At 39.7% G+C, this 13,172-nt stretch overlaps 1 protein-coding gene across 3 annotated transcripts in view; it reads right to left on the minus strand.

Moving 5' to 3' along the window:
• Window positions 1-13,172, minus strand: part of lsp1a (lymphocyte specific protein 1 a) — a 294,870-nt gene that overhangs the window by 54,961 nt on the left and 226,737 nt on the right. For all 3 annotated transcript variants that reach the window (XM_059975693.1, XM_059975691.1, XM_059975692.1), the window contains exons 5-6: window positions 9,500-9,746; window positions 6,037-6,177 (exon numbers count right to left, since the gene is read on the minus strand). In XM_059975693.1, the coding sequence (XP_059831676.1) occupies window positions 6,037-6,177; window positions 9,500-9,746 (388 nt within the window). The remainder of the gene's footprint in view (window positions 1-6,036; window positions 6,178-9,499; window positions 9,747-13,172) is intronic.

Raw genomic sequence — 13,172 nt, forward strand, 5'->3', positions numbered from 1 at the left:
TCCCTACACCCTTTAATATTCTACACTTTTCAAAGGTTATTTTCTTTCCTTTAAGTACTGTCAAGTCTAGCCTCAATAGAAAGAAGTAATTTAAAAAGTGTCTAAATCCTTAAAACTTTCCCAGGCTAGATAATACAGACTTTAAGCTCTTTGGGGGAAAAAAGATAGGTTACTAACTGGTGGGTATTATTTACCCTACGAGAGCTCATAATAATTTGAAAAATCACGATTAGATCATGCCTTATTATTTGCTGAGAGAAGCAAATTTTTGTTAAGGCTTCAATAAATAATTCCTGGTACACACCACAAATGCCCACTCCATAACTGAGTGTCAGATCTGACTGTATTACTTAACATATTAACCAACATCCTGAACAAACACAGTATCACTTCTTCAATTTTAATGCTCAGTGCCTCATTTATAAGATTAAATTTCTTCATCCCCCTTTTGTTTTGAATTCCTTTTTTGTAACTGCATGTAGCTGCAAAGTTAAAGTCAGCCACACAAGGATAACAAAGTTCACAGCACAATTCAAATTGTTACTGCGCTGAGAAAACTCAACAATCTACACTGAGTGACTAAAAGAAACTTCTGCAAACCACATGGCATTTTCACCTTCAATTGAGCCTGTCATTCCTGTATCAGGATTTTCCAGGGGGAATAAAGGGTTTGCAGACACATGTTAATTAATCACAATTAAGAAAGATGTACATTCTTTGGACATAGTTCATCATTTCCCACCTGAAATTAAATTGCAGTCTTTAAATATCCCCCTTGTAGACATCGATCTTCAAAACGAATCCTGCTTCTGATCTTATGCAGTCAACTACTCTTACTTCAGAAGCTGACCGCCTATATTTCTGTTTCATTTTCAGAAATGGAATATCAACCCTTTGTATTTATTGATAAAATATTGCCAGTTGATTAGTGGGAAGGATATACTGTGCATATTATTCTCCTGGATATTAGGAGCTGTGTTCCTCTTTTGGGGTAGAAACTATTTGTTTAGTGCGTTGCCTGGACAACAGGAGCACCTGTTTCTCCAGTACTACTCCATGTCCTCTCTATTATAGCTACCAATAATGTGATTTCTTAAGACTATCTCCCATTCTCTAATCCATGTATAAATTTGGCCCTGGCACATTAGGAGGGAGGAATCAGCGAGGAGGAGGCTAGCTAAACAGATTTGGACAAGATACATAACATTCTTGGCTTAGTTTCTTCTATTGATATTATAATTCTAAGGCATAGCCTATTATTTTTTATTTTCATTTTAAAATATTTTTATTAATTATTATTGATTAACAAAAAATACATTAAGTCACTATGTCATTATGTACAATAAGGAATTAAATTAGCAAATAACTGATTAACAAAGCTAGGCACTATATCAATAATAATAAGGATAAATAAAGTGTTAAGAATATTTTTTTGAAAGAAAAAGAAGGAAAAATTAAAGAACCCCTATTAACTAAAAAGAGAACCCCTATTAACTAAAAAAAAAACAAATAAAAACCTTTGGGAGCACAACCCCGGAGCCATACATCATACAAGCTTCCATTAAAAAAAAACATCAATCCGACAACTCAAATCCGAAGGAAACCATATTAATTAACTCAAATGAACCCCACCTTTTCTCAAAATCAAATTGAGGATTAAAAGTTCGACTTCTGATTACTAAATACTATGTCTAGTAGAAGGTAGATTAATAAAATGACAATCAATCTTAAAATGGAACACCTTGATCTGGCCATGACTACAAGTAGCATGTGGCAAGACCCCTCAACAACGTCCTTTTTAAATATGAAAGTAAAGCTTATTGCTGATATTGAGCTCCAGTCAGGTTTATGCAGAAGGTATAAAAATAATACAGTAAGCAGTGGAAAAGGATTTATTTTACAAGCTTTTAACAATGGTCTCAACATATTTGTCAAGATTTGGAATACTGCAACTAAGGAAGCAGACTTTTAAATGTGACAAACATTGTCCTTATGGGGAATGGAAAATGGAGTCAGGAAATAGGAAACAGGTGCTCCTGTTGTCCAGGCAACCCACTAAACAAATAGTTTCTACCCAAAAAGAGGAACACACAGCTCTCAATATGCAAGTAGCTTTTATTTGTTCAAGTGGCCGGTCTAACTTATGGAAAGGAACATTCAGGACATTGTTAAAATGAGCTGAAATCACTTGGGCTGAAAGGATCAAGCTGTTTTTGAAAGGAAGGGCTGAGTTTTTTTTAACCACCTGCATTAGGCAAACAACCCAGTCACAAAGCCTGATATGTGTAAAATGAGATAATCAGACTATTAAGCACAATTGAAGATACAATCAATATTTGATTCAAACAATGTAACATTGGAATTGCTCAGTAGGTTAGTATTTCCAACATTTTCTGATTTTATTTCAGTTTATGCAGTGTTTTCCCTGTGTAATTCTCATAGTAACAGAGGAGTAATGGTCAGCATGGCAATACAATGGGATGGTCTTCCAGAATAAAATCACAAGGATTCAAATAAACTCTTCTTGGGCTTCCAGCTGGGTACAGGTATTGATTACAACTGACATTTTGATGACAAACTCTGCCATCCCTGAAGAAGATGGCAATGTATGTCATCGAAACATCGGTTATAATCAATACCCTTGCCCTGCCGGAAGCCCGAGAAGAGTTTATTCATCATACATGCTGGGAAAGCACCAGATCCATTTTCCACATGGATTCCTTTGTAAACTTGCTCATGGCTGCACAATCCAAGTTTCTTGCTGTCCGCTGTCCCACCAGATCAAGTGATAAGCGGGGTTAAGGTATCACCCACAGAGAAGTAAAACCAGCTGGATCTGATGGTTTAATGCCCAATATGTATGGTGCACTAAGTGCTGGGCTTTACTGTGCAGCACCTGACAGATGAATGAAGACTTCTTGGCAGAAGCAAGCTGACTTTTGTACTATTGCGACTCCTACAACATTCGTTCAAATTGCTTGCGCTGGTGCATTACCAGGATAGATATGAACTCTGTCATTAATTAGCACTGGAAACCTTCTAAAGTAAAAGGCCATGCACCATGCAGACAGCATTGTTAGTACCACACATATTCAAGATAAGCCATGCAACTGCAATCTTAAGCAATTTATTTGCAAGCCACATACTGAAGAGATACATTCTTGGAAGTGAAAGAATCCAATTGAAGCCTACTTTCTCCGAAGAAGTGTTATGTCTCAGAATCCTGGTGGCGTTTCGATGTTTCGTGTCATTTGCAAACTTTGAAATTGGCAACTTTTACCCCACTCGTTACTACATTACTACAAGGAGAACAGCAATTCCAAAACTGACTTCCACCAATTTGGTCTCAACCTCCATCCAATGAATACCACATGGCATCTGCCTTCAGTGTGAAGAACAAATCATCCACTGACTTTCTTTACTTTAGACTCTAAATAAGTTTTGGAACGTTGTTGTTAATACCACTTTCATCCATGTTTATCAAGTGTTTTCTTAAAGTTTCTTCTTCTGAGTAAATCCCTTAGGAATAAAGATGACTTATTGCCACTCTAGTTTCTTTGGGCTTTTGGACAGCAGATGAGGCCAATGTGGGACCTAAAAGTACTTGATGGAAAGTTCTTGGGGATGTCTGTCAGTTACATTGGGTTTCTGTGTTCTTGATGGAATCTTTTTCAGGCTCTGAATGCTATCCCTAATACTCCAACTTTTTCCAAAGAGGCTTTGAGATCATCCTGAAATCTTTTCTACTGTCCACCAGGTGAACTCTTCCTTTGACAGGGAAGAGGCCGCTACCTGGTGGACAGTGGAAAGGATTTCAGGATGATCAAGATTATCTAGACTAGCTTTTGTTTTTGACAATTTTGTTTTGGGCATATCTGTAACATGACTTTGAACATTTTGCAGAGATGGTATTGCTGGTATCTCCCTCATGTTTTAAGCTGCAGGAAAGCCAGTAAGGCAAAGATCACTGCATCCTGGCAGAAAATGAGTTTTGTGCTGAGTTTGAGACTTTGACCTTCAAACACCCTTTTCCTCAAAGGATCAACACCTACGTTGGGTGACTGACATCTTTTATCTTTAATGGTCATGCTGATTCAGTACAGCAGCCTGTATAATCAAAGACTGCGCCCATCCTGGGCATCCTCTCTTCTCCCCTCTCCCATCAGGAAGATACAAAATCCTGAATGCACGCATGTATCACCAGGCTCAAGGACAGCTTCCATCCCATTGTTATTATACACTTGAATGAATCTCCTGTTCAATAAGATGGACCCTTGGCCTCACAATTTACCTCATGATGATCTTACAGTTTATCATTTTCTGCACTTTTATGGCTGCTTCTGCACTTTATTCTGCATTGTTATTGTTTTACCTTATATCTAGCTCAATCCACTGCATAATGAGTTGATCTATATGGATAGTATGCAAGACAAACTTTTCAGTGTATCTTAGTACATGTTACAATGATAAACCGATACTGAAAGTTGATTTCCTAGATGCCAGAAATGGTCTCAGTTTCCCAGAGTTCCACCACAGACCATGTTTATCAGTGGTCAGTGTTATACCATGGGAGCAGGTTGATAGAGGACCTCCGTTTTGCAGATGTTAAGTGTACAACCCATTCTCTTGTATACTTCAATAAATGAATAGGCGATGATCTGCAGCTTGGCTTCTGAACATGCACAAATGCACGCACCATCTATGTACTACAGCTTGATAAACGAAGTTGGGATGGGCTTGGCTTTGGACCAGAGGCTATGTCCTATAAATTAGCTGCACGAGGTGAAGTGCAGAAATATAACTAGAAAGACTGAGAGAAAGTCTGCAATGTTGCTGCACTTGCCATGGACTTGTTCATTAAGATCATTAAAAAATTAATCAGTACTTGAAGGTGACTTGCATCTAAACCATGTCAAGTTTTGTTTATTAACCTGAAGATTTCTGAATGACAAGGGTATTCCCCAGATTACTGTCTCAAAGGTTTTCCAAAGATTGATGGACCTTTTTGTTGCTTTGTTTATCACATTAGAAGAGCATGTGACATTGGCAGCAGCACCCGAACCAAGGACGACTGAACAATTATTGCCAGACCCTCTGGGATTTCTACCTGTAGTAACTTAGAATGTGTCCCACCCAGATGGCGAGTTTCAAAACTCACTCTCTCTTTTAAGTACCTCTTTGTCCATTTATTAAGGCACAAATCAAACTTTACTCCCACACTTGCTTGTACTTTAAGTAAAATGCAATTTTAGATTAATTTGGTTGATAGAAGGCAATGAAAGATACTGCCATGTGTGCATTACTTATATGAACACAGAAGTGTCTCTGTCTGTATTCCTTGCCTTTACTGAAGATTCTGATATACTGAAAGATTCATTGCACTGTCAGAGTTGGACAGCAAGGCTCCACATTGGCTAGAGCATCATTTAAGACTTAAGATACCATTAAAGAGCAAACAAAATACACATTCAATTGAATAAAAATCACAATGTGTAAACTTGTCTCACCAACAAATCAATGCAACCAGGAATTAATTTATACGTAAAGATTTAAGAAATATATTTCCAGTACTGTTGTGAAACTGGTTAGATAGAAATATTAGCTGGCATATCATAATGTCATCCTACGCAATGAACAAAGGTTCATATGCATTAGGCTACCTCTGCTTAAGATTACAAACATCTTTTAAAGCAAACAAAAAATGCCATCATTCTTATGTCTGTGAATTAACTCCATGATACTCTTTAGTGAGCTGATTCCTGGCATTCCAGGTCAGTGTTTACACTACATACTACAGTGAGGTTTAATGCAGATGAGAGACTGGAAATGCAATAGGATTTGAATTTTGTTCTGTGCCCTTCTATGCAAATGCATTATTAATTTAATGTTGTGCAGTAGTCTTATTTCTGCACCCCCACCCCACTTCACCCTCTCCTTATATTATCAATCCTAAGTCTTATTCAGTGCTATTAACCTTGTGGAGCTTAGCCTTTACTGAGACACCATCAAAAGAAAAACATCAATAGGAATTCTTACCTTATAGGTTGGGCTCCTGGGACTGAGGGGGAGGAATGGGTCCTCCATTTCACTACCTGAAATATTCAGCACTTTGTGGCGTTTCTCTGCTGCCTCCATCCTCCGCTTCTCTCTCTCTTCTCTCATTCTTCTCTTTTCTTCCTGTGAGGATAACATTATATTGTATTGCATAGTCCAACCAATATGACGTCTAACATTTTAAATGTAACAAGACATCTCAAAATATCTATTTTATTCCTGACGAAGGGTCTCGGCCCGAGACGTTGACTGTTCATTTCCACGGATGCTGCACGACCTGCTTGAGTTCCTCCAGCGTGTTGTACCTGTTGCTTTGACCCAAGCATCTGCAGTGTGCTTGTGTTATCTATTTTTATTGTTAGTAAAATTATCTTTGATTTCTATTTTATCTGTTTATTCTAAGTTTATGTTATCATATTATCAGCATTAATGATTCCCTAAAAGTTAACTTGCAAGTTGAGTCCGTGGTGAGGAAGGCAAAAGCAATGTTAGCATTCATTTGAAGAGGACTAGAATATAAAAAAAACAAGGATAAGAACATAGGAAATAGGAGCAGGGGTAGGCTATCTAGCCTGTCAAGCCTTCTCTGCCATTCAATACGATCATGGCTGATCTGGCCATGGACTCATCTCCACTTACCTAAACACAAAATACACTGCAGATGCTGTGGTCAAATCAACATGTACCAACAGGCTGGATGAACTCAGCAGGTCGGGCAGCAGGTCCTGACGAAGGGTCTCGGCCCGAAACGTTGACTGCTCATTTCCACGGATGCTGCCCGACCTGCTGAGTTCATCCAGCTTGTTTGTACATGTTGATTTCTCCACTTAACTGCTTTTTCCCCATAACCTTTAATTTCCCTAAGGATTATAAAGCCTCAGCTTTACAAGGCACTGATGAGGCTGCTCACTTTATCTAAGAAAGGATGTTGAGGCTCAAAGGTGGTTCACAAAAATTGATTCTGGAAATGTAAGGCTTATCACATGATGATTGTTTAATAGCTCTAGGCCTGTACTCACTGGAAATTAGAAGAATGAGGGGTGATCTCATTGAAACCTATTGAATGTTGAAAGGCATTGATCGAGTGGATGTTTCTTATAGTTGGAAGGGAATTCTAGGACCAGAGGGCTCAACCTTAGAATAGAGGGATGCTATTTAGAATGGGGATGAGGAGGAATATCTTTAGCCAGAGGATTGTGGAGGACAGATCATTGGGTGAAAGATTCTTGGTAAGTCGGCATGAAAGGTTACAGGGAGAAGGCAGGAGAATGGGGTTGACTGGGAAATGGATCAGCCATGACCAGATGGCTTATTTCTGCTCCTATGTCTTATTATCTTAATGACTGCAATGTTTTTGGAGTACTTTCAATTAACAAATGCTAGGATCACACAAAGGTGCATAACCAAAAGTAAACTGGATCATTCTTCGCAGTGTGATCGCACATAGGCTCGACAAATGGCAGTCACATTTTCTGTTTTCTGGGTGCTTTGAGCAGACCAAATAAGCAAGCCAAAACAAACTATAACAAATGAGCAACGGCATCTATTTATGTAGCCCTTATGACAAAATGAAGTACAACAATTCTGTGATCAGCTGCCAGAGCAAAACCAAGCTGAATAAAGGGTTGTAGGACCATCTTAAAGACAATGGAAAGGGTTTTGGGTAACATTCAATGAACGGAAGGCACGGCCAAGGTTTCAAACTGAACCATCCCAATACAAGGGAGTGGGAATGAAATCAATGGAATTTATCTGCTCACGGGTAGTTCATGCTTGAATCTTCATGAAGCAAAATGGAGGCAACCAAAAACTGCAACAACTGCTGAAAATCAGAGAGATCCTTGACCTGAATTGTTAATTCTGCTTCTCACTGGGAATGCTGCCCGACTCAGTGAGTATTCCAGCAATTTCTGTTCATCTTTCTTGATCAAGAGGTAGTGCGCAGGCCATCAATGACAACAGAGGAAGTGGAGTACTAGTCTATTAAACAAGCCTATTAGCTACTAAATAAGGATTCCTTTAAATACCTAAAGCTTCAGAGAACAAACATCTACAACTATCTGCAGAAATTTCTCCTTACATTGGGTGATGCCAAAATTTGAATCAGCTGTTATTCCATATTACCCTGTCTCCATCATTCTACATTCCACTGGTATTGCTAGTATTTTCCAGACGTTGTTGCATGTTTATTATAGCACAGGCAAAGCAGCGTTACTTAAAAGTGGCAGGGATGAGTTTTACTTGCTCATGCCTCATTCTCAAAGGTTCTGAGGTTCATTTTATTGTCAAAATATGCACGGTATTCATCTTCTCCAGGTAGCCATGAAATACAGAATAAACCAAGGGAGTCATTATAAGAAAATACATCAAACACCACCCCCCCCCACCCCCGCACAAAAGGTAACAGATCACCCTCACTGAAAATGGCAACTGGAGCACCCCAACACCTCACTCAGGAAAACAAAAAGTGACAATGACTCATCGGGGTGATTGATAAGTTTGTGGTCTAAGGTAGAAGGAGATGAGTTATTCACTTCAAATTTTCTGCATAATCACTCAAAGAGTTGAACTGCATGTGCATGTAATGAGAGCTGTATAACTCATCTCCTTCTACCTTAGGCCACAAACTTATCAATCACCGCTGCTGTTGGCATTTTCTGGAGGTCCAAGATCCCTATGCTCCAGGACTGCTGGACTAAGTGTGTAAATGTAGGAGGGGACTATGTTGAGAAATAAATGTGCTAGGTTTTCTAAAATTGACTCCTTCTAGCTTAGGCCAAAAACTTATCAATCACCCCTTGTTAACTTCAAAGTAGTTCCAAGGGTGATTTGTACCTCAGCCATGACATCTCTTAAGCGAGATGCTAAAGAAGGAATGGTTGTGTAAATGGAAAACATAACCTGCAGCATGGAAGGCGTTGTTACAACGCAATTCCTTGGGGAGTCTAGTCAACCTGCATTCCCACACTCCAAATGAATTTGCCCAAAGCTAATGTTTATGAAAAATAGTGGAAGTGCTGGGTGCAGTTTCAATGTCAACATTAAGATAAATTTGGATAGGTACATGGATGGGAGCAATATGGAGGTCTATGGTCCGGGTGCAGGTTGATGCTACCAGGCAGATTAATTGTTCAGCATGGACTAGATGGGTGAAAAGGCCTGTTTCTGTGCTGTAATGCTTGATGGCTCTATAACTCTTCAAAATACTCAAGGCAATGCTGATCCTCTCACCATTGCCCACATATCACTATTTGAAATGAAGGTAATTCTATAATGCTCAAAGTAGAGTCCTGGAGCAATTTTCCTTTAAGACATCAAATCTAACAATCGTTGACCCATGCTTGTCTGAAAGCTTCTAATCATCTAACAATGACCAAGCCATGAATTTCCCTAGACTGCACCATCAACTGTTGGAAATGCCTTTAAAGCCCAGGGTCATACCCACCTCCTCTCTGACTTGCAGCTCGTGCTCCTGCTGCTGCCGGCGTAGCTCCTCCTCCTCTCGCGCCTTGCGCCGATCTTCTCTCCTCTTCTTCAGTTCCTCCAGCTCCAGCTCCGTATCATGACCCCGCTGCCGCAGGCGCTCGAAGTCCTGCATTTCCTTCTCATCCAGGCTCCGGCGGATCTGCAGCAGCTTCTGCTCAGCCTCCAGGCGCGCAAGCTCCCCATCTTCATCGACGTCTGGATTCTCACTGGAATCGGGGGAAGGGAGGGGACAAATTTTTACTGACAGGACTGAACTAAGACATGCTCTGCACAAATTTTCATCAAAACTGAACTGTTGCTCCTATAGAACCTGTCTTTAAAAATAACCCAGCTCAGTGCCAAACTCCACAGTCCAGGGCAGGATCCACAGCTGGTGCTGAGCTAGCAGAGGCGAAAGAAAGAAGGGCCCATAATCTACGGAGTCAGTTGAGCAAAATTCTTCCATAACATTGAGAAAAACCCACAAAAATCCTCTGTAACTCAAACTTCAGGCATGCCAGGAGTAGTTTCTGTGTGCAGCAGGGATGCATTTCAGCTTAAACTATAAAAACACAAGAATAAAGAAAACAATTTTAATACTGATAGGTGAAGTGGAGAAGGAGCTGATTTGCTGTATGTAAAGCATTAACAGCTACATACAGCTGATGACTCATACTATCCCTCCAACTCTGCATCATGCCAGAAAATAGAGGAAACACACGAGCTTGTAGTTCAGATGAAAAGCTTTTCTTGAAAACGGAAAAGAAAAGATTGCAGATAATAAAGGTGACAGTAAATATACACTTCAGTCAGTTCAGAAGCAATAAGTTATTTAAAGACAAAGAACGAACTCTTGCAAAGGAAGTGAGCAAACTGGGGAATATTGGAAAAGAGAACAGTGAATGAAAACCCAAGAGTTATGCTTTAATTTAGAACAGTTAAAAATAAGGGCATAAGTAAATGCTGATCAATGTTCGTGGAAGAATTGCAAGATACACAGGGAAATAACACAAAAGGCATAATGTAGATACTGTGACCCTGCAATGAAGCATACTGCTGGTTTTCGAGTGGTTGGGCAAATACCTGACAAACAGAATTCAGTGTCAGGATCAGAATCAGGTTTATTATCACTGACATACTGCATGTTGTGAAGTATGTTGTTTTGCACCAGAAATGCAGTGCAATACATAGAATTACTATAAATTACAGTATTATATTGAAATAAATAGTGCAAAAAGAGACCAAATATTGAGGTAGTGTACATGGACCATTCAGAAATCTGTGACGGCAGAGGAAAGAAAAGGTCTGAAGGTAGATAGATCACCTCTGCCAGAGCGACTGCACACTAGGGTTCTGAAAGAGGCGGCTAAAGCCATTCTGGGGACATTCGTAGTATTCCTTCAAGAATCACTAGATTCTGGATTGCTTCAGGTGGATTGGAAAGTTGCAAATGTCGCTCCACTCTTTATCAAAGGAAGGAGGCAGAAGATAGGAAATTATAGGCCAGTTAGCCTGGCTGCAGTGGTTTGGAAGATCTTGGACTCCATTATTAAGGAAGAGCATTTGGTGTACTTGGAGGCACAGGGTAAAATAGGCTAAAATCTGCATAAGGAGGCATCTTGCCTGACAATCTATTGGAATTCTTAGAGGAAATAACAGATAGGAAAGACAAAGAAGAGTCAGTGGATGCTGCTTACCTGGATTTCCGCAAGGCCTTTGACAAGGTGCTGTACAAGAGGCTACCTTATAAGAGCCCGTAGTATTACAGGAAAGAAGCTAGCATGGATAGACGATTGACTGACTGGCAGGAGGCAAAGAGTGAGAATAAAGGGCGCCTTTTCTGGTTGAGACAGGTGGTGTCCCACAGGGGTCGGTGTTCAGATCAGTTCTTTTCACATCATATGTCAATGATTCAGACTACAGAATTGATGGCTTTGTGGCCAAGTTTGTGGATGATATAAAGACAGGTGGAGGGGCAGATAATGTTAACAAAGCAGGGAAGGACTTACACAGATTAGGAGAATGGACAAAGAAATGGCAGGTGGAATATTGTGCAGGAAAGTGCATGGTCATGCACTTTGGCAGAAGGAATAAAGGTGTATTCTATTTCTTTAACGGGGAGAAATTCAGAACTCAAAGATGCAAAGGGATAGGGGAGTCCTCTTGCAGGATTCTCTGAAGGTTAAGTTGCAGTTTATGCCAGTGGTGAGGAAGGCAAATGCAATGCTAGCATTCATTCTGAGAGTTTAAGATATAAAAGCAAGGACATTTTACTGAGGCTTTATAAGGAATTGGTCAGACTGCACTTGGGAGTACTGTGGTGAATCTGTGGAATTCATTCCACAGTTGGCTGCAGAGGTCAAGTCATTAAATATATTTTAAGTGAAGGTTGATAGGGTCTTATCTAGTCAGTGCATCAAAGCTTATGGGAGAAGGCAGAAGAATGGGGTTGAGAAGAATAGTAAACCAGCCATGATGGAATAGCACAGCAAGTTCAATGGGCTGAATGGCCTAATTTTGTCCCTATGTCTTACAGTCTATGCTGTTCCTAACAGCATGGAGTGTGGCATTCAGTAGGAAGAATGAAAAGGTGGGTTATCATCTAAATGGAGAGAAATAAGCAAAGTTCAGTGGGATCTAGATGTCCTAGTGCCTGAATCACAAAAGGTCAGCAGGCCTAATCCTGCTCCTTTTTTCTCGTGCACTTACATAATGAGATATTGTTCTTAAAGGTTAATGTTTTGCTTTTTTTTTTGTGAAGCATAATTGACGCAAAAATGGAGTTAATCATGAGTCACAGTTTAGGGTTACAGTTAAAAATGCAGAAGGAACTTGACAGGTCAGGCAGCATCTATGGAGGGGATAAAGAGCTGACCCTTTCGAGCCAAGACTCTTCATCAGGACTGGAAGGTGGAAGAAGCCATGATAGAATGGTGTAGCAGACTCAATGGGCTGAATGGCCCTATTCTGCTCTTACATCTTATTCTCTTATACCCAAATATATCCATTTTCTCTCATTTAAGTCTTCTGCAACTGACTTTTCCAATTGTCAGTAAATTTGGCAACCATTCCTCCCGAAGTTTTAGCGGTACAGTACCGATGTAAAATATGAACAACTGAGTCTCAGTGTGGTCCTTGTTCGTTCCAACTAGAAGTGAAGGGAAGCAAAACACTAAGGGGAGAAAGGGGCAGCCACGGGGACAAGCAGGAGTGAGAAAGAAAGTAAACATAGAACAGGAGAACACAAAAGGTTCTGCAGGCAGTAGGTTTCTTCCTTAACCCATTACTGCCTCTACCAATCCTCTCACAGAAGAGTAATGAAAATTGATTTATGTATTTATTTGGGTATACAAATTGCGATTTGACAATGATGGGCTTTACTTGGCTCTCAAGAAATACGATTATGTAAATTGACACAAGGATCTTTTTAAAAATAACCTCATGACATTTTATCACCTCAGGGTGAGTTTTGGAATGACCAAATGATTACCAATGATTTGAAAGATTCTCAGGAATCAATAAAGGTGAGATTTATCTCTCCTCGAGCATAATCCATCCATGAGAGGTTAGTAATCACTGGACAAAGGTATAAAGATGATTATTTCTGAAACTTAAGGATTTATTTCATAAGATAATCAATATTAGTGAATTTA

Source organism: Hypanus sabinus, chromosome 7, assembly GCF_030144855.1.
Source record: "Hypanus sabinus isolate sHypSab1 chromosome 7, sHypSab1.hap1, whole genome shotgun sequence".
NCBI classification, from domain to species: Eukaryota; Metazoa; Chordata; class Chondrichthyes; order Myliobatiformes; family Dasyatidae; genus Hypanus; species Hypanus sabinus.